The following is a 24,871-nucleotide window of genomic DNA, read 5'->3' as shown; positions in this document are numbered from 1 at the left end:
GGCCGCGGCCTGCGTGGGCCCGTGGGCAGCGCGCTGCGGGGTGGGGCTGGGGGCCCTTTTCCTTCCCTCGCCTCACTTGCCCCAGGGAGAGCCCTCGAGGGTCAGTGGGACTCTGGGGCTGGGGGTACCGGCCCGTGTGCCGCCGCTCGGTGACCGGGACGTGAACCCTTGGTGCGCGCTCTGTCGTTCCGCTGCAGGCTTGGCTCTGCCTCCCCGGGGCTCGGGGGTGCTGGCCAGAGGGTTGTAAACATTGCCCCGTCACCCACAGGTGCTCCACAGCTGCCTTGTGCACCCATCTGTCACACTGTACCCATCTGTCAGCGTCTTTTATAAGTAGCATTATTTCTTCGGAAGTTACGACTTTTAAGATTTATTTTTTTTATAGGTAAATCAATTGGAGCAGTAGGCCCTCTGCTGAGCCCGTGCTCTGACAGCTGGTTGTTGTGAGCCAGGTGGCAGCTGAGCCGCTGCCCTTAGGAACCAGCGTGCGTGTCGGTGCTGCCTTCACAGATAAGCTGTTTGCTGTTTCAGGTGTGCTTAAGGTCTTTATTAAATTCAGATAGGCTGTCTCGGAGTAAAAAATGTGATAGAACTAAATTTAAGCTGTCTGCTGTTCAATGCGTAATCTTCCTGGGTTTCAACCCAATTAGTGATGGACCACTATGGTGGTTACTCATTCAAAATCTGAAAGAGGACTTGCTGTTAAAAAAAACAATGCTTAAAATATCCAAAGAAAATCTATGCTGTTACCTCATTTTCAAACTCTGTCCTTTTCTTCAACTTTTGAAATAGTGTATCAAAGAGCAGTTTCATATCATAGAATAAACTGCACTCTAGAAGGCAGATACCGGTTTATTCACTGAGTTTCTGAGGGATTTTGTTTTTTGTTGTCTGTGGTAACATTTTACAGCATGAAAATGATCATATGTGAAACCATAGCTTCAAGTGATCACGTTTAGATCCTACTTGAAAAACTGCAGATACACCCTTAACAGTAGACTTTAAGCTCTCACTCACTTGCGAGTTGTGTTTTCAGACTTAACCGTGGCTGCGGTGCAGGGTTGGTGTGGTTGGGTTGGACGGAGGGTTTTTTCGGTGCTCTGGTTGATAGTATCCACCCAGGCACGGCACAGTGTGTTTCCAGTTACTGCAAGAGCTGTTCAGCTTGTGTCACTGGTTTCTGTTTCCTAATAATTCCATAGAGGGATTTAAAACTGTCTTTAAAAGCCTGATATCATCTCTTATCTAAAGTTTCACAGAGTGTGGAAGTAAGCGCTATTCTTACAAGTTCAGAAGTGAAATGATGAATTTTTATCTAGAAAAATGCAGGTTGAGAGTAGGGGAAAAAATTGCCTGTTTTTCAGAATATAAAAGAAGCGAGTGTGAGTGAGTTTGCTTGGCAATCCTTGCTGCCAGCGATGTTCCCTTCAGGAGGCTGGCTCAAGATGTTACCAAAGGCACTTGCCGGGAATTCTGCATCCCTATGGTCAGAAGTGGTCTCCAGTATGCAAACCCATCTCCTTAGTCCATGGAGTGGCTTACGGGGCTCCACAGGAGTCACTGAATGATATTTTGATGATGAAATTATGTTAGCCAGGATTGTTGGAGACATTTTGAAGTGATAGCCGCCTGCTGTTGATGTGATACTAGAAAAATGACTTTTCCCTTTTTGTTAAGGAGGCACAACTAATTTGGTGATGTCTGTAAAAGTAGTTGGTATCACAAGATTGTGTTGTCTGGTACAATTTTTCATTAAAAGCTTATGTGTGCTTGCAACTAGTTATTTTCAAGGGAACCCTTGAAATAACCTTTAAGTAGTATTTTTATTTTTGTCTTCATTGTGGTTTCTAAACAGCAATAGACAGAGTTTTCATTGTTCTGCTTTTATGGTATTTTTAACGTGAGCCTGAGAGTTTGTGTGTATTGAACAGCCTCAGCTTGGTGTAGCTCTGTGACTTGGACATGTTCAGCAGTCTAACAGTTCTTGATAGCAGTGCAGAGCCACTATGGGTTTTTTTTAGTGCTTTGATTTGACTGCTGTGAATTATGTACCTACTTTTCCAGTGTGATAAGAGTAGATTTAACATCTCTATTCAAATATTACCAGTGTGCCTTTACAATTAGCTGCCCATTTTTTCCCCATTTTAAAAGTATTTTTCTTCAGGCACTGCCAAGCTGATACAGAGGCTGCTCTGGGTGTATTTGGATAGCTCTAACACTGCTTTTATTGTGGTGATAGGAATTTAACCTATATTAATGCCACTTCAGATGATTAAAGGGCTTGCAGAGTAATCCTGTTCTCACTTTATTCATGTGAATCTTGCCCCTTAAAGTCTTTTCTGCAGTGCATGAAGATTTGTTGTTTTATCCATAAGTTTAATAGATGGAAAAGGTTAATACAACTCAAGACTGTGAAGTTATTCTCACCTCAGTAATCTGAGCACTTCTCTTACATCACACTGATTGCCCTGATTTGCAGGTTATTTGAGTCGATCGTTTTTGTAAGCCCCGTAGAGGCTTTTCTCGATTGGTATTTTGCTCAAGCAATAAATAAATCTGCTGACGTGTACCTTCTGCCGTGTTTGCTTATTCTTGACCTTTGCTTTTTAGCCATGCAAGGGACAGTTTCAGTCATGACGTTGTGTAACTGGGTGTTTATGCATTGACAAGTGTATTTGTATTCTTGTGCTTGTTGCAGCTGATCAGTTGCTCAGAGTAATGTAGGATGTGGGTAAGGGTTTTCAGGGTTAGTCATGGAGAAACCAAGACTCGAGTGCTTTGTCATCCAAACAGATTTTGTTCCAGTGCAAGCAAACAAAATATTCTTGTCTCCTGTTTCTGTATTATCTTTGTTAAAATATTCTTTTATCCTCTTTCCATATTATCTTAGTAAAATATTATTTCCACTTCTTTTCATATTAGCCTGTCTACCTGTTGTTGTGTGGTGAAGATGCTGTTCATTGTAACAAGTGTAATTGCTATGACAGATGCCTGGATTTTGGTCTGGTTCTGACCTATGTTTTGACCGGTGTGCTGTGCTCCAGGGTCAGAGCTGTCCTAAAGTCATCTTGTGACCCCTCCCAAGGCACCACCACAGCATCGAGTGGGGCAAGACAGCCTGCAGCAGCGTGGGTGCCTCTGCACTTGGCAGTGAGGTCCACTCTCTCAGGGATAGTTGGAATCCCCCTCCCCTGATGTTAGCAGGGGTTGTGTGCTCCAGTAGAAATTAGCTGGCTAAATGCTTCTGAGGGTGCTGCCTTTTAGTCTTTCAAGAGGTTTTCACTCCAGATACTAATTCACTTGTCAAACTGGTGATTTCAGTGTGATTATCCTCGCTTTAGATAATGAGGAAACTAAGGTGAAAGCTAAGAAATTAATTGCGCGTGGCTGTGCAGTGAACCTGGGGATGGCTTTATTCTTCTTGCGCCCCAAAACATCCCTTTGGCAGTAGCGTGGTTCCTCCTCAGTGCTGCCTGTCCTCCTGGGCACCCAAAGTGTGCCAAAACTCCCCCGACACCTCCGCTGTGGCCACTTGCTTGGAAGCAGCCCTGCCTTTGGTGGCAGAGGGGTTTTTTTCTGGGGCAGGAACAGTTGACTTCGTTGGTCTTGTGCAATTCATCCTGACCACTTGCTTCTTTCCCAGGGGTGAGCATAGCAGCCTTTATATTTTTTCAACCATACCACAAAGAAGGGGTATCTGTGGAGTGGCAAGGGGTGTCCTGCCTGTGATGGTCAGCTGAAGTTGGCTGACAGTTGTATGGCACAACTAGAGTGTTGGTTGTAGTCATCCTGGCTGTTTTCAGCTCAACCTCTTCTTGAATCTAAGCTGAAGGAATTTGGTGGGAAACATGGTGTTCTAGAGTCCCTTTTTTTTTTTTAGACATAATTTTTGCATTTAAGGTTTAAATCGTGGCAGCCTGTGCTGGAGAGTACAGGAGGTCACAGTCCTTGAATGGCAATTCCAGTGCTTTATGCTAATGGTTGTTTCCCATTACAACCCAAGCAGACAGATTCTGTGCAGACAATAGGGATTTCTTTGGTATCAAACTTCTCTGGATTCAACTTCACAAAACTTCTTTGACTCTTACTGCCTCTGCTTCAAACCCCAGCAGCTCCCGAGGGTGGCTGGAGCGCTGACATCCCTCTGTTGCCCTCTCAAATGGGTCACTTATTTTCCCAGTTGAAAAGTCTATGTGAAGATCTTATTTGAAATCCTCAGTGGAACATCACACACCTCCATCAAACCGTACTTAAGAAAATTATTTTTACTTCTTGCAAAGACTTTTGTCCATGTAGCATTTTTCAAGAGGAGGAAAAGGTCTTTGCTGTGGAATCACAAGGTCTGGATTCGGTTTTCATTTCTCCACTAATTTTTTAATGCGTTGTGGGATCACTTAATTGCTCCATGAGACAGATTACCAAAGTGAAATTGGTTTTTATTTTTCACACAGGACTTGGAATTACTTTTGTTACCTATAAATGTCTTACAATGCTTGATGTGCTGTTCTTAAATGCATTATATTTTCTGTTTATTTCAGACTATAAGATTCAGATATGTCCTTCATATTTGATTGGATTTACAGTGGTTTCAGTAGCGTATTACAGTTTTTAGGTAAGTTTTTACTGTTTGGGTTTTTTTCTTTCTGCTTTTCTTGTATAAAGTATCTGTTCCCCTCTGTTATCTTCAAACATAGCCGCTGGTTAAATAATAGTATTTATTTTGGTGTATATTCAGGTACACTTAAACAAAGGTTTCACTAATCAATACTGAGTATTTCCAGAGTGTGCTCTTGACTCAATCTTACATTAATCCTTAACCTCTTGAAAAAATTACATTTTCTTTTATCAACATAATAGGTTTGATTTTTCTAATCATACCTACATTTAAGCTGGTGTCATTCAGCTGACTTATGGATTTTTCTCCTGATTTTTCGCTGCTGTAAAGAACTCAACTCAGTTATTTTAGTTCAGATCTCTTGCACTGAGGGTATCGCATGAGAATCCAAATATGAGGGACTGTCTACAAAAAATTGGTGCTGCATATTGAAGCCCTTGCTTGTGTTCATCAGCACATTATTCTGTGACTCCTGACACTGAAATCAGTGTGAAACTTCACTGGCATCTGCTGAAGAGCCTCAGGAAAGTGTTGCCTGGCCAAAAGTCTGCCATCCAAGGTGAAATACTAGCTTGTGCAAAACAGGAGGAGGAAAAAAAACCAACAAACAACCAAGGGGGAGAAAAAACCTCAACCAACCAGGAGGAAAAGGAATGTTAGGATACTAAAAAAAAGGAACTGAAGTTGGCAGATCACTTGGGTAAAAGGCGCAGTTTACAAGTCCGAAGGATTTTTATTGAAGTGGATAAAAGGCATTTGAGATTAAGGAATCATGGCAAGCTGTGCCACCTGCCTTTTATCAGTTGAAAGTTTAAACTTTTTCGCTGAATGTTAGACTCTTGGCCTACTATCGAAATATTAGCCAGTGAAATTTTAACTAAGTTGACTAATCTTTCTTATCTCCTCTTACTTAGCCAAGCAGTGATTACTGCATGCTAGCCCGCTTTCCCATTCCTGTGCATGCAAAGTCTAATTCTGGTGAAAGATGCTGGAGACTGAAGTAGAAAGGAGAATTACTTCCAATATATCCCTCTTATTCTAGAAGAAATGCTTTCTCATTTAATTTTCATTTACATTTACAGTTGAAAAAGGCCAGTTAGAACCTTTGGGGAAAATCCCCGCAGTTCCCTGTGCTGTCCTGTCAGCAGGCTGATACCATCACTTTATCAAGTACATCTTTGCATACATACACTTTTAAAATGCACAAAGAATCTCTGATCTTAGTGTAATTAATAGCTGAAATATTGCTGATCTTGTGTTTCTATGAAAGTCACTTAAAAATGCAAAATGTTTCTGAGAAAGCAGTGGCACCTGATTTGGGAGCAAAGGCTCCTGGATGTCCAGGCTGAGAGTGACAGAAATATTGTTTTACTGTGGTTTAGTAGAGTGTTGCTTAACTCGTAAGGTAAGTGTGAACTGGAGTTTCTCCTGTAGCATGAGTTAATGTATAAAAATGTTTGCCTACTCCTTCTTTCCCTGTAAATATTAATACTTTCTCCTCTACTGGGTAGTTCAGTATATATTTGGACATGTGAGAAGGTGAGTTTAGGAAGTAAGAGTTGTTGTATTTGAAAGAACTGTGAAGACACTGTACAGTACCTGTAGTAATAAAGATCATTCATGAAATAAGCTGAGGGAAATGAAACAGTATTCATTCCTGCAAGTTACAAAACATGTCCCACTGGAATGCGATCCCAGAGATTAGCTTAAAGGCAGAGGGAGAGGTGAGCAAACAGCAGTGGTGTAAAGGTCAGCCAGGCCGAGGCACGTATACCCCTGTAGTGCTGAGGAATCGGTGGGGCTGTGGGAGCAGCCCCCTGTGCAACAGCATTGCTTAAAATCCCACAGATAAAACCTGCGTGAGGATAACAGATTAAGAAGGAAAAATGAGGGCTCCAAAAACTGATGTTATGGGCTCGCTCTGTCCACTACCCACCTCACTCGGGGAGACCCAGACCCTTTGGACACCACCCGCCTCTCACCTGCAGCCCTGAGGCACGGCACAGGATGGTGCTGTGTGGTTTGTGGGTGCTGGTTGTGCTGGAGAAGGAGCAGTTAAGAGTAGGGACTGCAGCCCTGGAATGGTTGAGCTTTAACAGTAAATCTTCACAAAATGTTTTTGTATCATCGCAGTGGTGGCAAATAAACTTTTCTTCAGCATATTGCAAAGTACCATAATACTATGACATTATATAGTAAAAGATCCTGGTGATGTAAAAACCTCCCACACTGCAATATTTGGCTGCATTTTGCAATTCTTTTTACACAGAAAGAGAGAATTCTGTTAGGATTGTAGCTCAGTTTTGCTTTGGAAGCAGTGTAATTTCAGTGTGTGTGTGTGTGTGTATATATTTTTTTTTTTTCTTTTTTTTCTCTGTTGTAAGTGTTCTGCCCTCCAGCACTTGTGAAGGCTGTGGGGTCAGTAGTGGTGCCTAAGGAGATGTGCAGTGCGTAGTAACCAGCCACAGTCCTTCTGAAGAGGGAAAAAGGGAAGATTTTTCTGCTTAAAAAAAAAAAAGCAAAGTTAGGAGACTCTTCTCTATAGATCATGATTTTAAAAAATTTATTTTGTCTTAAAAATGTTTTACTTTGCATGTCAGTCAGTTTGAAGCAGTGAAAAATAATCCTGGCATAGGGCGTAGTGTTGGCAAGTTATAAGAGAATTGCCCTTTGATAATCACAAACTTCAGAAAAAATGGGTGTTAATGTTTTAAACGTTCTTCCTTTCCTTCACAGCAACTGTTGCATTTACTGGGGTTACAAGTAGAGGAGAAAAGAAAGAGGAAAAGGCATTTTTATAAAGATGACAATCAGTGAAAATAAATTTTCTTATTGCTGTTATGAAAGCATTATCACATGACAGCAAGTGTGTCAGAATTGTCCTGACGATGCCATTCAGGATATGTACATCCAGTTTAGCTGGGGGTGTGGGTGAATGTTAATTTTTATCAAAATAATATATGAACCAACATAAAAGAATTCATATATATATATATATATATATATATATATATATATACACTAACGATGACTATTGATGTTGAAACCAATTTCTCTGTAATACACTGATTGAGATCTGACCTTCCTTTTTGCCTCTAACAAGTTTTTTGTCATGATTGGAGGTAGCTGACCAAAACACCCTCTGTTCAGCTCCAGGATGGTCGGTATTTTAGAGCCCACTGTTAGAGCTGTACCCTCACGCTCCCCTCTCTCCACCACCTCTGAGCAAAGCTGTCCTCCTTTTGCTGGGGTCGAGTAAGCTACTGGCAAAATTTAGTCCTGTTCTGCTGTGGTTTTCTAAGGTAACGTAAATGCATTTACATGAGTGACACGTTTACATCAATTGTCTGCCTCTCCCCATCCCACTAAGCATCCCGTAAGCTGCACGTGGTACACACAGCACAGCAGGCACATGAGCAAGTGTCACTGTAGTTTGTACGAGTAGGAGAGCGTGGATAAAGGGCATTGATAAAGTGTGTGGTGGAACTTGGCTCATCTGTATTTTGTACCATAACACTTTGTTCCTGTGAGCAAAATCATCTCTAGTGCTAGAAACGAACTCCCACTGATTTAACTGATCATTCACTAGGTCCTTCTTTGTTCTAGGACTGTATAAGAAATCGGGCAAACTAGTGTTCCTTGGACTGGACAATGCTGGCAAAACTACACTGCTACACATGCTCAAAGATGACAGACTGGGACAACACGTCCCCACGTTACACCCCAGTAAGTTGTTATCGCTGGTTCCATAGCCAGAAAGTATTTCAAGTGTCGCAGGAAAACTGATTATACATCATAAGACCAACAGTGTAATTGGGGAGATACAAAGGAATTTCTAGGATTCCAATCTGTAGATAGTTCAAGTAATATGAAAAAAAAGGCATAGAATAGTTCAGTGTGCTATGTTTAAAATTCAGAAGCAAGTAATAAGCAGGTTGATGGACCTGAGAGCCTAGATCACAGAAGCTGTGGGACTACAGGGCAGATTAGCATTTATGTCCACTGTTCTGATTTTTTTTTTTTTTTTTTTTTTTTTTTTTTTGTTATTCTGGTAGCCTCATAGGAGAAGTTTAACACGGGTTAAAAATGTGGACTGGTGAAGTCCCAGTAAGGAGGTGAGAAATTGGGACAGGATGTGAAGAGAGGAAACCTTGAACAGTATTGTACATGAAATACCATCTTTGTGGCAAACCAGATGCCAGAGCCAACTGTTGTTTGTATAATGTGTAGGGATAAATAATGTACAAATATTCTCCGCTATTCTTAGCATTGTTATTTCACGTGTGTTTTAATGGTTAATAACACTTTGTTGTTAAACAAACGGGTCATTGATTTTTGAGAGAAAATGTATTACTCTGATATGCTTCTTGAATAACAAAATACTGAAAAGAAACGAGAGGGGAAGTAAAATCTACATGCTGGAAGGTTAGACTGTTCCAGTGCGCTGCATAATCTTCACAGAGAATATAACTGTGTGTATTTCCAGCTTCAGAAGAGCTGACGATTGCTGGCATGACTTTCACTACCTTCGATCTGGGTGGACATGCTCAAGGTAAGAGAATACATTGACTCACTTCAGTGAATTGAGTTAGAGTTGTCTACAGTCCGTTTTGTTTCAGATCAGAAATAGGACCGTGCTGCGGAGATTGACAATGGACTTCCCACACTATGGACAGCATAAAAAACCATTCTCTGCTCTTTTGTCCATCTCTACCACTTATCACAAATCCCAAATACAATTTGGCAAGAGCTGTGGTAGAGCAGAAATTTTGACTGATATCTGTATTTTGAAGAGGATTCTGTACTTGGAACTGCTTACATCTACCATTAAGCTTTATGCTTGAAACTTACTTTTTTTGACATAATTCTTGGGGAAACATATAAAATTTCAGTACATCAGTGTGTGTGGGGGATAGAGTGATAATAACAGTAAAGGGAATGATACTTTTACAAGGCTTGAAATAATGGAGCAAAACTTGAAATTGCATCCTGAAGACTGGCAACATAAGATAAGACTTAAAAAAAACCCTACAACCCTGTTCCTTCTTAATTACTGATAGACATTTATTTTGATCTTTGGGATGATTTCCTTCTGGTTTTAATTCGTATTTTCCCTGTAGCACGCAGAGTGTGGAAAAACTATCTGCCTGCAATCAATGGCATTGTGTTCTTGGTGGACTGTGCAGACCAAGAAAGATTGCTTGAATCAAAAGAAGAACTTGATGTAAGTTTAAATAAGTTTTTGAAAGTTTTAACTTTGAAGAAATAAGCTCAAACTCCCAGTATCCAAGAGAACTCTGCTGCCACCTGCACATGGGTAGTAGAAATCTGACGTTTTGTATTCTAAATTAATCTCTCCTCCTTTTTCCTTTCCTTTGTAGTCACTAATGACAGATGAAACTATTGCTAATGTGCCTATCCTAATTCTTGGTAACAAGATTGACAGACCTGAAGCCATTAGTGAAGAGCGGTTACGAGAGATGTTTGGTCTATACGGCCAGACAACAGGAAAGGTAATGCTCCTTTTTCCTTCTTTTTTTAAAAACTATGATCAAGTTTTCAGAGGCTATAGTTCTGGTGAGAAACATAAGAGAAGGCTGGGTAAAGTATTTCAGTAAGTGACTTCTCTCATTAAAAGTGCAGACTTAGCACAATTTGTTACTTAACACGTTCACCTAAAGCTTAGAAATAGATTTACACCATTGTAGAAGTCTTGAGATTGTAGGTGGGGTGGGGAGGAAGTCCTACTGACATCTGTAGGCATATTTCTATCATGGATCTTTGTGATACTTCAACCCTTCTTAATTTAAAGTAAATAGTGTACTGCTTGTAGGAGACATTTGGATACAGGGCATTAGAAACAAGTTGCTCTGTTGTCATTTGCCCATGGAAAGACACCTCTGCAGCTGACAGCTGTTCCATGTGGCTGCTGTCCCAGCTCCTGTTAGGTGACCAGCTGAGGAGGGCACCTGGTCTTGGAAATTCCTCTTTGCTTATTCCCACATAGATTCTTCCCTTCAAGTTCTGCACCAGTCAGAGTTTAGGTGAGCGGGAGTAAATCTTTACCACCTTGTTTTCTGTGTGAAAGAATTGCACAGGTTAGTTTTAGAATAGTTGTAATGGGTTATAAACAGTTACTACTGAACTCTCTTTTTTTTGAGGGGGTTGTTGGGGTTTTTTGTATCTTGCCCTGGTTTTTACAAGACTGCACATGGTCTATGAAGTGTGAATACCACTGTGACTCTCCAGTTGAGCTTTGTCACACTGTGCTGATCTTGGCAAACAAGCAACTCACACTCTTGCTGCGGTCAGTCCTACAGCTGGTTGCAAACACTTTTTATCTGGTTGGAAAGCTGTTGGAAACAGAGCAGGGAACTGCGACTGAAAACCAAGTATAAGCTCTCAGATTCTCTGTGTACAGTCTGTTTCACATACTTCACCCTCTCCAAATGTAGATGCACGTGAAAATATACTTCATGTATTTCTCAAGTGACCCTTATCCTAGTAACATGTACATGGTTTAGATTAATTTCTTTTCTAAAATTTCTAGTATCCAACACAAGTTAAATAACAGCGTTCCATAAAAACAAACGTCCACATAAAATAGCAGTATTTTTGTAACGCTACTGTACCTTGGCATCCTTGTGTCTCTGCAGGGCAGTATACCTTTGAAAGAGTTGAACGCCAGGCCGCTGGAAGTGTTTATGTGCAGCGTGCTGAAGAGACAAGGCTACGGAGAAGGCTTCCGCTGGATGGCACAGTACATTGATTAATGCCAAAATCACATCAGTACGTTCTGTCCCATGTCAAATACTAAGTCTGCTCCTTATTTGATCACTCAGTGTATGTAACTTGAATTCATTTGACTGTTTAGTTCTAAAAATACACATTTTTAGCTAATTATATCATGTACGCTAAACTGTAAGTGTGAGGATTGAAAAATTATTTCAAGCAAGTTCATAAGTTTACCACAACCTGTGAGCTTTCTAATACCATGCAACATTCTCTTGCAGCTTTTAATTTAATGAGTCTCCGGCACCGTTTTTGGTCTGAGCAACTTTCCAGTACAGTATGTTTGAATGCACTTTTTAACAGCTAAAAACTATGAACATGTGAAAAAAAAAAAAAAAAAATATTTAATGCTTATGTTAAATTTTTTTATGTACTTTTTTGAAACTGGTTTTATAACTTGAAGAGTATATAACCATCTTTCAAGGAATAATAAATAATTAGCTGATGGATAATTGCATGATGCCTTACGGTTTTCAATAATATACTTTCTTATGCAACGTCATGCAATAAATTTAAATCCAGTTTTCGGCAACTTTAATGGAAAATGTTTCATTTTAACGTGTCTTATCTAGCGAGGCTGCCTGATGATCTGAATATGTGGGATATATTCCTGAAACACAGAAGGCCACAAAGTAGTTTCATTGTATGTTAGAGTAAGGTGGTTTTTTTCAGACTACCAAATTGCATTTATTTTAGGATTTTGCTTTAGTAAAAGAAAAATCTAATCCAATGCCCTTATAACCACCACCTTTAAAAAGTACGAACAATGTGAATCAGCTGTGCCAATGTAAACCTTGAACTAATGTCAAAAGTGGTCTTATTCTACTGGTCTCTTGGATTAAACCCCTGAGGTGACACAAGAAATACAGGAAATAGAGAATACCATTGAACTAAAGGTTTTATTTCTAATTTAATTAGATTTGGGGTCTACCAGAAGATATGCCTGTGAAATTGTTGAGGGGGGGTGGGGGGAGAAAAAAAATGTTGCTGCTGCTGCTTGTGAAAATTTATAATCCCACACCCATTTGACCAGTCTTATTTTTGGTGTTTTGAACTGGGACAGGATGGATTGTTCTGTGGTTTTGCCCTGAAACCTAGCTAGTGTGGCAGCTGCTGGCTGCACAGGTGGCTTATTTCTGGGTAAAATTTGGTTACGTGCAGTCCTTGTTTCCAGACTTCTGACTGGTTTTCCCCCCTCTTTGAGTGCATGAGTTCCCCGAAGGGGATGGGAGGTTATTTTCGAAGAAAGGACACTGAAGCACTTCTATGTCTGTCAACATCTTGTTGATGCTGGCTGAGCTGTGGTTGGTGCTTCCATGTGCTGGGGATGTTTTACTGTCGAATGAGGGTAGGGTTTCAGCCCTGGAGTCATTATTTCACCGTGATGGGTTTAAGTTTCGCTGTGTAGTTTGTTTTCCCCTTGTGCAAGTACAAACTGCTATAAGTGTTTTTACTGTAATCCCTTTTACTCACTGTTGTAGGTCTCTTCCAAAATAATTTAGGGCTTGTGTTTCCAATATCGGTGGCAGCAAATATATTTCTGACCAGTCTGATTTACTAAATAACTTTTCTCTCTTGACCTACTGGGCTTGAATCTCAGATTTAAAGCATATAGAATCAGCAAATAAATGAGACTTATTCCTTGCCTGGATCTGAACTTGTATTGGTGATCAGTTCCCCACAGTCCTAGTTTGTGCATCTGAATAAGATGAGTAATTTGGAACCGAACTAATTGTAACTCCACGTTTATTACTGCACAATCCATATGCAAAGTGCTAAGCCTAGTTTGTGAACGGTGAAGTTCAGAGGGATGATACCAGATAGCTTTTCTAAATGACCAACATAAGAGAATTCTGCATTTAAACTAGTTCTCGGCTGCAGAGTGGCGTCTCTGTTGCACAAATCAAAACCTGGAGGTAAGAAATGGCCTCTCGCCAGCGTGTGGACAATGTGGGAGTCTTTACCTACAGCTGTTACATAGGGGACATGCCTCTCTTCCTCTCTGTTTTTTCTGATGATGGTTCTAATGCAGAGAACAACAGTTAAATCAGTAGATGATGTAAATATTAAAAATACTACTTGCAGAGCCACACTGTGGTGTTGCTGGTGGAGACTGGGGACTGTGTTGCCTGCGCTCATGGAAATGAAGCTGGAGGTGGAGATGTTCTGCTGCAGACCACTTCCACAGGCTGAGCCATCGCGTGGGCACGGAGAGCTCCTCTTCACCTGCTCTTCCAACCAACTGTGAATAACATTAGCACTAAGGAAAGGGATGATAGTATTAAGGATTTAAAAAAGAAGGGAGGTGATACTGCTTTAAAAGTGTGTGTTAAGAGCAATTCTTAGTTTTACAGAAATACTCAGATTTCGTGTTTCCTACCATAGGATGCTAGTTTAAATGTGGTTGTAATAAGGGCATGAAGAAATCTGGATCTTGTTATCTACCTGGGTATTGTAATGGTTCCCGTTGTGGGAATAGCTGATCAACACTCGGTTAAATACACAAACAATCTTGCTCTGTTTCATTTCATTCAGTAGAGGAAGTATCTTCTGTAGTTTACGTTCTGTTTGTGCACATGAATGTGAATGGGTGTTGTGTGTCTTTGTGTGAAGACTTCATTAATAGACTGATGGGAGGGTGGTTTTTTTTCTAGTGGTTTCCATCCCCGCCCCCTCCACGTCTCCCTGGTCATTTATTTCTGGAGGTTGCTTGTTCCCACGATTGTGACCAGCTTACTGAACTTTAAAAAAAAAAAAAAAAACAAAAAAAACCAAAACCAAAAAAAAGCAACATTCATATTTGGGTCTGACTTTTATGAATTTTTTTTTTTTTGCACTTGACTATGCAGATTTCAATTAAACATCACTTTAAAGAATGTGAAAAAGAAAACTCATTAATAAAGATGTTATTTATGAAGTGTCTCACTTTGTTTTTACATCGCAACAGTTCTTTAAGATAAGCTAATACAGATTTCTAATACTTATAACCACTTCTGACAAAGTGGCCTGTATTTCACTGCAGTGACCCCCCTGCACACTAGCATCTGTGGGTTGAATAAGATTTATTTTGCTTGGATTTAATTAAACTTAGGGTTTAGTATGTACTGTGTAACTGAGAGGTATTGCTATATTTCAGTCCTGGTTTAATTTTTCAACAATTCCTGCCATTGGAGATGGGAAGGATCTTTGACCTTTCTCATTCTCTTGCAGGATCAAAATTATTTCATTAATATTTCTGTATTCTGTGTTCCTGTACTGTCTATGATGTGCCAAAGATGACCTGTGTCATTCACTGGAATGCAATACCTGCATGCCTGTGAGCCTGGCTGTATTTTAACAATTGGAATTGAATATCAAATAGAACGTTTGGCATCCAATTATTGATAACTAAGGTCAGGAAATTGGTGGTGGTGGTCTCCAGTCCCAGCGAATTCACAGGTCTGCTTGATGTCAAATTGTTCTTCCGTTTGTACTGTTAGAGTATTTGGTTGTTACCAACCAAAGTCCAATATTTCTATTGACTACAACGTGCTCGGATTTAGTGTAGGTAATGTAATTGTTAGTTATAGATTTAGGAGTTACATTAAAAACAGCCAAATCCCCTGGCTGTCAGTGGGGACATGTAACTTATTTGCACTTAGATAAACAACTATTTGCACTAGTATCTTAGTGTGGAACTAAACATTTTCTGTTTTGAAATGTCAGTGCTCTAAATGTTTAAAAGCATCATTTATATAATAAACTGCAGAAGAAAAGCTAAAGGTGGAAGTGTTTTTAAACATGTTCTTCATCTGATGTTTGTTATGTTATCCAACCCCATGCTTGAAACTTAAGTATTGGGACTAGAAAATAAAATTCTAACTTGGGATTTGAAGAAAATGAGTTTTAAACAGGTGGTTCTTATCAAATTATCAAAATCAGGGGGAAAAAAAGTGTGCTTAGTACGTGGCCTGTAGTGAGTTTGGGTTTTTTCAGCTTGGTATAATAATAATTCAGTCTCTTCTCTGCTAGGGTTTCAGTTCATGTGCGCATGGAAGCAGATCCTCTACTCGGAAGCCTCTGAGCATGGAAAAAAATGACGTTTCCTTTGTTGCAATTTTAAAATGAGATGGAAGGATCCAATCTCACAGGCAAATGCTGCTTCCCTCGGGGCCTGGTGCTGTCGGTGGGACTGTGCCACTGAGTGTAGGTGCTGATCGAACCGAGTCTGCGCAGCCCCCAGGACAGCCTGTTCACCTACTGTGATAGAGAACTATCCTAAGTATATGTTCTCCTCAGTTTACATTGTACAAATTATTTCTTAATTGGCTGCTTTTGAACTAGAATTAGGAATTTGGTTGGTTGGTGATCAGTGATGGATATGGTGTAGTTGGGTTAATGATGGTTGGACTGGATGATCTTTAAGGTCTTTTCCAACCTAGACAATTCTGTGAATCATTACAAAAAAATATCCCTTGTTGTTCTTATGACCCCATTCCTTACAGCATGTGTCCCACCACAGTAAGAAATTTTATAGTAATACTTCAGAGCCTCTGATGCCTTTCATTTCAGGATCTCGAAGCTTTCTACTTGCTAACGCTGCCTCAACGTCCTTAGGAGGCAGAAGGCTGCTTTTGTCCTTCCTTATCCAGTGACAAAGGTGACATCTGGAGGGACTGGGTCGTACTTGGTCACTGCCTGAATTAAGAAGAGCTCTCGCAGCAGCACCAGCAGATGAAGCAATGCCTCCTTTAACCTGGGCACCGCTTGCCCCTGTCCTAGAGTGGTGCCAGAAGCCTTCATCACATGCAAGCTGCTGAAAATACTGCACAAGCCACGTGTAAATCAGCGGCATTTCGGGTTGCCTCCTCTGCGTTCACAGCAAAAAAGCTGCTCTAAGCGTGTACTGTCGACTGTGTTGCACCCAACTACGACAACATTTAGTAGGTAACAAGTTAAAAGAACAGCACAAAAATTTGTGATGCGTAGAGTGGGTGCAAAGCTTGGATCTATTTGTCATTTCTGATTCTCTTCCCTAAATGTGCGATGTAAATAAACACAATCCTTGTAAACGGAGGATTTAGAGGCATGCTTTCAGTATTGGGTCCAAACGCCTAGTTTTGGCCCAGGCAAATAAGAATTTTTTTTTTTTTTTTTTGGTTAGATTTCTGCCTCTGCAAAGCTGGTACTTTATAGTCAGAGTGGTTTGATGAACTCCTAGGAGCAGTGCTCGACCAAACGCCTGGCAGTAGCTTGGGACAGAGATGAGCTGTTTGAGACCTGATCTTAGGAATTTAATGATATTTGAGTACCCAAACCCAGGGGTGGATATAGCTGGTTTGTTGACGGGTGTACCGTGACGAACTGCTGGACGGGGAAGGGGCAGGACTGGTGCTTGCCGTGGTTTGTGCAGGTGGGGAAGCTGAGCTAATGAGGGGAACCTGATCTTACCCCGTTGAGAGGATCTGAAGTGGTTCAGGTTTTGTAGCACACGGGCTTTCTGAGCGGAGGAAGCTGCTTTTCAGTGAGAACGTGGCTCTTGAGAGGAGGGTTGGAATTTGTTTTAAGTTAGAGTTTGTTAAAATCTCTGCTAAAGTTTTGTTGAAACCTAAAAGCTTTGCGAGCAGCAGGCAACGGGGCAGCGAGCAGGCTGGAGGGAAGGGGGTCAGCACTGGGGACTGTGGTGCAGGGGGTGCCCTGCGGCTTGTGCGAGCATCTCTGGGAAATACTCGACTAAGTTCCTGGCTGTGAAACGGAGAAAAGGGAAAAATTAATTGGGTTGAAAAATGTTCTCTTGCCAGCGAGGTAGGGGGGAGAACAATTATGATACAGGGCTCCTAATGCTGCTCCGCCACAGCCTGTTTGTGGGCTGACCCCAGGGCTGGTATTTGGAAACGCTGGTGCTTGCGAAAGCAAAGGGGAGAGAGAGAAATCAGCTAGTGATAGGAGCTGTGCTTCAATTAGTCTGTGCATGTGTGTCAGGTCACTTTGAAGCCCATCCAGTAGCCTACAATTAAGCTGGTTTTTGCTAAGTCACTGAAAACTGCTGATCCTTGGTCGATTGTTCTCCAAGGACAAAGCTGAGGTCACTTGTTTAATGCACTTGACTTCTGACCAGAGATAAGCACGAGCTGCAAAACTTAAAACCTTATTTTAAGCTCTCTCGTGTCTGTCGGCACTCAGAACTGGATTTTCAGTTCAGCCCAGACTATTAGTTGCAGCCCCATGCCCAAATGCTGTTTTCTCTCTGCTTTCTCGGAGCAGGGTTTTGGTTTATGATCAAATAAATCGGAACTGTCAAAGGCAGGCTCCTGTGTGTGCCGCTTAACTCTTCTATTCCATGCTCTGTGTGTATGCAATGTATCTATATTATGTAAATATATATACGTGTATGTACACACGCGAGATGTTTAAAATAAATCTGTTCAAAATACCGAGATGCGTTAACATGAAATTGCAGAGGACATCTTGTGAAAGTCTGGAGTCATAGCAGGTTTTAAAGGCTAAAAAAAAAATCAGTTTGCAGTAGAAAAAACGGATATATTTTGCTTTACTGATGGATAAATAATTACAGGAGATACTGTGGGAGAAATTCAGATGTGCAGCTACAGTAGGGAGAGCAGCTGGAGTTCTGGGTGCTGCCTGGAGAAACCGCATTTAGGCAGAACAGAAGGAGGCAGAGCTAATGATATAGTTTGCTTTTTTTTTTTTTTTTTTTTTTTTTTTTTTAGAGCTTATGCTTTGATACTGGCATCAGAGACACTTTTAGCATTGGTGTAGAGAAGTTTGGGTGTTCCTACAAAATGAGATGTTTACTTGATGTTTTTTAGAAAGCGTATCCCATCCGCTTGCTCCTCCTCACTGCTCTCTGTGACAGCTGGCTCTGAAGAGCTCCAATGAACATCCCCAAAAGAAGGTTTTCTTTTTGATTTACAGTCTCTTTTTTTTTTTTTTAGTTCTCTATTCCTGCCATCTGCTATTACCACTTCTGTAATATTCCTTTGTTTCCCAATCTGTAATTTGAATTGCTTCCTAAGTTTAAAAAACAATATGACGACTTCTTTTTTTTTTTTTTTTCCCCAGGCTGTTTTGGAGAGAGCTTTTCTTCAACAGTTTGATGTTCAAAATCCTGGGGAAAAAAATTTGTAAGGGCCCTCTATCAAAGAAGAAATTCTGCTTGTATTTTCAGAGCCGTTGTCAGGCAGAAGGCAAGAGAGAATCAGTAAAAGATGTACGCCTGTCATTTGCTGTTATTATTTTGGGAGAAATGAGGGAAACCAAAAAAGTTACAGTCATCATGGTTAATTGAAGTTCATGGAGCTCTGCAAGTCTGACTGCAGCAAAGAATGTGTAACAGATCCTCACACATGTGACTGTGGGATAGAGTCTATTTATGTCTCTGTAAACATGAAATTATGAAATACATGCCATGTGTTGTGCATGAGATGGTGCTGGTGAAGTCCTTGTCTGACCTGGTCATCTATTGTTGGACTTGCACCTCTCCAGGAGAACAAAGTGAATTTGAACTTATTGCAGAACATCGTGGTGCTGGAAGACTTTTATTGAAAAAGCAGCAGGTCAAGCAGTAACGCAAGAAACCACCTCCTGTGTTACCAGGTAAGAGGGAAGGTGCTGTGAGTTTCTGTAATAAGAATATCTTACACACCTTGTGGACATAAGAGCACTTCACAAAGCATCTAGAAAAAGAATGACCAAAAAAAAAATTTTTTTTGTGCAGTCCAGATTTGAAACATACTCTTGTTAAAGCAGATGTGCAGCTGAGGCTTGGATCCTTTCTTCGGGGGGAGGAAAAAAAAAAAAAAAAGTGTCTCAAGATTGCAAAAGAAGGGAAAAAAATGTGGGAGAAATGGGGTTACTTTGACACCCATTAGGTGGTACTGATGGTGACCTGCGTGTACAAGGCTGTGGTGGGGAAGGAGCTGGTCCTCTCGGGTCCTCAGCTGGAGCCTGCCTCTTCCATCCCCTCTCCTGCTGCTGCTCCTCGCCAGGAGATGTGTGCTGCCTGGAACCATCCCTGGCACCTCTGCTCTGCGTCAGCTCCAGCGCTGAGCTGCATCCCGGGCGCAAAGGTTGGGGATGTTCCCCAACCCAGATGCTTAATTCCTCCCCCAATACCCAAGGGCTACCCTAGAGCTGTCCTTGAATAGCATCTCCTCATCCAGAACCCACAATTTTAGCGTCACTCGCTGGTGTAGGGAGGCTCAGGCCTCTGTGGGATCCAGAGCCCGCTGCCTGAGGGGGATGAGCGGGCAGGGAGTGGGCTGTGCGCTGGGTTGCACCGGGCAGGAGCTCGTTGGGACAAGCAGCAGCCTGCCTGCCTGCCTGCACAGGCAGATGGGTGCTGGTAGGTGGGAGGGAAAGCAGAGCCGATCCTGGGGACTGGGTGAAAAAGTCATGCGAGGAGGGAGAGCAAAAGCGCGGAGGGGAAAAAAGACCAGTGGGATCCTGGATTTACTTTGTTCCTGATTTTTCTCATTTCATAGAAGAGTCAGTCAAATTTCTGCCTCATTGCATCAAGTGTGTGAGCAGACAGCCCTTCCAAAACCAGATGGTGACCCTCCATTCACACACAGCATCCCCAAACCTCCCGGAGCCGTGGCTGCCTTTGTCTCTCTCCCGTGTAGCGTAGCCTATGGGGTGTGTGTTGCAACCTCCTGTGCCTACTCCCTTTAGCCTGTATGTCTGTATCTCCCTAGGAATTAATCTGCTTTCAGTGCCAGTTTATGCCCAGAGTTTGTAGGGATTTGTGCTAAAACTAGAAAATTAGATGAAGTGGAAGGAGCAGCATCCCCCTACAAAACCCTCAGCGGTACACAAGAGGTTGGTGAAGGAAAGCTGTGCCAGATGAAGAAGTTTCAACCCAGAGCCTCAGGCTGACATGTCGCTGCTGCTGCTGAAGAGCCAAAGAAACCCCCAAGCCCCAAATTCAGCTCATTCCCACATGAAAATACTTCCATGCCCCATGCTGTGTGGCTGGGCAGCTCTGCCAGTGGTGAAATGTTGGTGACTGCTGTGGAAATCTTGGCTAGAGATGACTTTCGAATGGTTTTCCTATCAGCTGTCTAAAAGCGAACACAGGACAGCACAGAAGAGTAGGAAGGCAAGAAAAATTAAATTGTGTTCAAATTTCACACCAATAGGCTACTTGCTGTTAGAGAAAACCAGGAATTTATGCCCAATATTAAGCCCATCACAGTGTGCAACCCACTTTTGGGGCACTTAACAGAAATCATCATAGTCATAGGTCTGGACATTCTCTTTATTCTTCCTACTGCTTTTCAAGTGCCGTCCTTATTTGCCTCAGACGTGACTGTGAGCGTTAAGGCTGCTCTGTACCTTGTGCAATCCTCCTGCCCTTAAGACGAAGCTCAACCCAGCTGAACCATGGCAAGAGTTTGCTGGAGCAGCGCTGCCTGAGCTTGCACTGGGCTCTCTGCAAACCTCTGACTCCGGCCGGCACCACGGCTGCAGGAGATTTGAGCCGTGATTTACGTCCCACCATCATAGCATCATAGATTTAGGGTGCTGAGTATCGTTCAGTCTTGACAACTGTGGGATTTAGAAGAAATAATGCATCCAAGCTCCTTAGTTTCTTTGGTTTTACTGATACTTACTCAGTAGCAGAGTACACAAGGAGAATTATGGAGGTCTAGATGCATAAGAAAAACAGGATCGAGCCTTTCGTTCTGCACCTTTAAACCCCAAAGGTTCGGTTTTGCTCGTGCAAAATTCACTCATCTCTCGCATGTTGCTGCTGGTGGTGCATTTGAGGTGATGGATCTCTGCGTGGCAGAGGGGACTCTAACTCCAAAAGAGCTTTTTTTTGACATAGATTTCAAAAAGATACCGATATGATCTGTAGAAGAGCTTTAATGAAGTGGATAATTTGGACGGTGGCCTCCTTTCCTTCATGAATTCCAGTCCATGAGGTATGTCTCAGTAACGAGCAGTTGTGTTTTCTGCCTCCTGGCAATCTGGTTTTCTGGAAACTTGGTATTTCCAGGTATTTCAGCACTAGCATTTAGATATTTGTCTCTCTTTTCCAAATTTTTGTGTTTGTATTTCAACAGCAGGCAGACTGTCAGTGAGACGTGGTTCGTGTGAACGCTTTCCGTAAAAGACAGTTTATAAAAGCAAACGGAATGATCAGTCCGGGTTCACCATTGGGAAGTAGGAACAAAAAGAGGCTTAAAAAGCAGTGAGTCAACGCAGCGATGAAGTGCCTATTTATTGGTAAATAAAGGTTGGCTGCCATTGCCTGCCTCGAAGCCCGTGTGCCCTGAGGGGTTTGGAAAGTGGTGATGCAAACTGATGAGTCACAGTTTAGAACAATAGTTTCTTCATGCGAAATGACTCAGGATAATAGAAAAAACAGGTTTTTCAAGAAGCTGAAGCTGATGAAATTACAAAAAAAAAAAAAAAGAGGAATAAAAGGATAGGACATCTTTAACCCTGTATTGAAAGTGTGAAATTTTTTTTTCCTAAAGAGCACGGCAGTGGTTGTGGTGGATGTCTGAGACCGGTGGATTGGACTGTGCCTGCTTTCAGTTAGCTTCCCACTTCCAGGGCATGCAGATAACCAGAGCAAGAGATGAATGCCATGTATAAATATGATGCATATAACAGCGTGCCCCATTATGCTGAATTGTGGTCATTTATCTGAATCATGCTCCCTGCCCTCTCCTCTTTGTCCAGTTTAAGGTGAAGCTTTGGTCCCGCCGAGCGAAGGGCAGCACGGCTCTGGGGGAGGGCTGGCTCACAGGCAGGATGCTCTTGGGGTGGGACGTGTCCCCTGCCATGGACCAAAGAGCTTTTTCCATGAGCTAGAAGCTCTTCTCGGTATGATGTTATGCAAATAGCATGGCATCTCTATTATAGATAACCTGGTTTCCTCCAGTGAGGGTGACGCGTGCCGCTCTGTGGTTTCGCAAATGCCCGTTTTAGTCATTCTGTCAAGTTTTATTGCAAAAGTCATCACCTTAGCAATCTGAACTGAATTTGAGGAGCAGAAGGCTGAGGGGAGACCTCATCACTCTGCAGCTCCTGAGGGGACATTGCGGAGAGGCTGGGGCTGGGCTCTGCTCACCGGGAGAACAAGAGGGAACGGCTGGAAACTGCCACAGGGGAGGGTCAGGCTGGGCAGGAGGAAAAAACTTTTCACCGAAAGAGTGGTCAGAGAGTGGAACGGGCTGCCCAGGGAGGGGGGGAGTCCCCATCCCTGGGGGGGTTTATGCTCTGTTTGGATGAGCTGTGGGGGATGTGGGGTAGGGGAGAACTTTGTAGAGTCGGGCTGAGGGTTGAACTCGATGATCCCAAGGGTCTTCTCCAACCTGAATGATTCTGGGATTGCAAATATCTATATATTTTTTTAAGGATTTAATTACATCAGAACAATTAGGTAAAAGAGAGTGCAAGCTAGTCTGTCAATAAAAACACTGTCATCAGATTAATCCAGCAAGACAAAAATATAATTTATTTCCTTTCTTGTACAACATGTATTCACAGCGTGGGCAGCGAATTTCCCAATACCCTCCCTCAGCCCGCTGTGTCCTGCACCTTGCTGAGTCTGTCTGAAGAAGGAGAAGGCTCAGGTCTTGCCCAGCGCTGCTGGCATCTCCCCACTACCGGTGGCTTTCATTCAGCGAGCAAATCTTCAGCCAGCCGGCAGTTTCCTGCTCTCGCTGCTTTCCATCCATAGGTGGCAGCAGGCTTTAAAATCTCTGACCTCTCCACGTTGATGTTTTGCAGGAGCTCAGGGAGCCGTGCAATGATCTCCAGAACTTCGGTGAATGGAGCCGGTGTAAGAGGGATGAATTATTTTCAAGGAACACAGTACCCTTTGCAGCCCTTCACTGAATTGTTATGTGAAGGCAAAGAGCAAAAAGACAACCTCGGGGGTAAGAAAAGGCAGACGAGCACCTATTTCAGGCCAACACGCTCTTGCGAAGAGCAGCAATTTTGTCTGATAAGTGAGGCAGGAAAATTAATGTGGTTAACCGCTTTCCCTTGCAGAAGCACACGGAGGTAAAATGTTGCATTTGTGATGCCCAAATTTGTTTTTGCATTTTCTGTATGTCTCTGCCTGCCTTTGGGGGTCCCTCCTGTCCCCCGTGGTGATGCCTGGCTGCCGTCTGGCTCAGCCTCGGGTGGCAGCGCCAGGCGAGCAGGCTCAGCACGGTGGGGACACGGGGACAATTCGGGGCAGGGATGGCAGCACAAGGGGTACGATCTGCTCCGTGGTGAGGATAATCCCCGCTGCAAGGGGTGCTGGGGATCTCAGGTACTCGGGATCTCCATCCCGGTACCCCCACCTCCAGCAGCATCACACCACGGCTGCCGTGGGCTGGGCAGTGCTGTGCGCCAGCCCTCCTCCAGCCTCCCCACCCCAAATCCCCTTCTGGGGACGGAGCAGATAAAGGATGCAGGTCAGCATCAAGCTGTCTCTAGACACAGCAGTGTTAGGTTCCCTCCTTTCCTTGCGAGTCCCCTCTAGCAACGCTCGGTACATCCCAGGGAGCGCAGAGCCACATGCTGAGCACGCTGCGGTGACTTTCTCTCCAGTTTGCCTTTTATTTTCCTGCCTGTACCAGGCTCACCCAAACAAATCAGGCCGTGTTGACAAGGACCGTGTTGACAAGGACCAGCCAAAAGCTGCATCGGCTGCCGGCAGGGCTGAGAGGGCAGCGGGCTCCTGGGAGGCAGGGTGAGGAAGGCACTTGTTTGGAGAAGGCGATGTGTCACGGCTGCCTTCCAGGGTGATTAATCAGGAATTTGTTGAAGCATGGCTGGGCCACGGGTGGGAAAGTAAAGCTCAAGTGGCGGGTGCAAACTGCTGTGCGGGAGCAGCACCAGCCAAGGGTGAGGGAAACCCTCTGTACGTCATTATACTCCTGCAAAAATTAATCATTGCTGTAATTGAATGAGAGATTCTTCTCCACCTGCCCGTTAGCTGATGGGGGGGGGTTGCTGGGGCAATGGTAAAGACTCACTTGGAAACCACAAAAGAATTTTGGCAGGAATTTTGTGACAGGAATTTTGACAGGCAGCCGAGGGATCCTAAATGAAACCTTGTACACGGTGCTTGTGAAAATTAAATAATAATAAAGTGGTACGCACAGGGAGCTCTGTGACCGGGCCTGGAGGGGAGGCAGCCAAAAAAGGAAAGGAGAAAGCGTGGGCTTATGTATAGACAACCTGGGGGTGCTGGCTGTCCCAGGAGAGTGGGGCAACACAGCGTGTTCAGTTCAGCCACGGAAGGTGCAGCGCGGGAGCAGGATCAGCCCCGCTGAGCAGAGGAGCTGGGAGAGGACGTGGTCTCCTCGCTGTCACCTCAGCAGAGAGGGAGCCCGTCCAGCCCTCCACACGTGCCCAGGTGGATGCTGTGCTCAGCTGCACCTCGGGGAATTCTGTCTTCTGGGTGAACGGTAAATGAAGCCACATTTCTGTCCTCAGCCTTCATTTTCT

The 24,871-nt window shown here is 43.0% G+C and overlaps 1 protein-coding gene across 2 annotated transcripts; it reads left to right on the top strand.

Moving 5' to 3' along the window:
* Positions 1-506: 506 nt before the first annotated feature.
* SAR1B (secretion associated Ras related GTPase 1B) lies at positions 507-14,145 on the top strand. 2 transcript variants are annotated; one of them, XM_026858616.1, is made up of 8 exons: positions 507-531; positions 4,539-4,612; positions 8,222-8,341; positions 9,102-9,167; positions 9,736-9,839; positions 9,997-10,128; positions 11,272-11,404; positions 13,493-14,145. In XM_026858616.1, the coding sequence occupies exons 2-7, from the start codon at positions 4,555-4,557 to the stop codon at positions 11,386-11,388; spliced, it is 597 nt and encodes a 198-aa protein (XP_026714417.1). In that variant the 5' UTR covers positions 507-531; positions 4,539-4,554; the 3' UTR covers positions 11,389-11,404; positions 13,493-14,145. The 2 variants fall into 2 exon arrangements, with proteins under 2 accessions (XP_026714417.1, XP_026714416.1); XM_026858615.1 differs by having other exon boundaries at positions 11,272-14,145.
* The last annotated feature ends 10,726 nt before the right edge of the window (positions 14,146-24,871 follow it).

The sequence above is a fragment of the Athene cunicularia genome (genome assembly GCF_003259725.1).
Source record: "Athene cunicularia isolate RWA chromosome 13 unlocalized genomic scaffold, athCun1 chr13_part1, whole genome shotgun sequence".
NCBI lineage: Eukaryota > Metazoa > Chordata > Aves > Strigiformes > Strigidae > Athene > Athene cunicularia.
Note: the sequence above shows the minus strand (reverse complement) of the source record. Positions and strands in the feature narration are given on the sequence as shown.

Coding starts and splice junctions, on each gene's coding strand:
- SAR1B (XM_026858616.1), top strand. CDS start 4,555: ATGTCCTTCATATTTGATTGGATTTACAGTGGTTTCAGTAGCGTATTA. Junction 4,613..8,221: donor TAGCGTATTACAGTTTTTAG/GTAAGTTTTTAC, acceptor TCTTTGTTCTAG/GACTGTATAAGAAATCGGGC. Junction 9,840..9,996: donor AATCAAAAGAAGAACTTGAT/GTAAGTTTAAAT, acceptor TTTCCTTTGTAG/TCACTAATGACAGATGAAAC.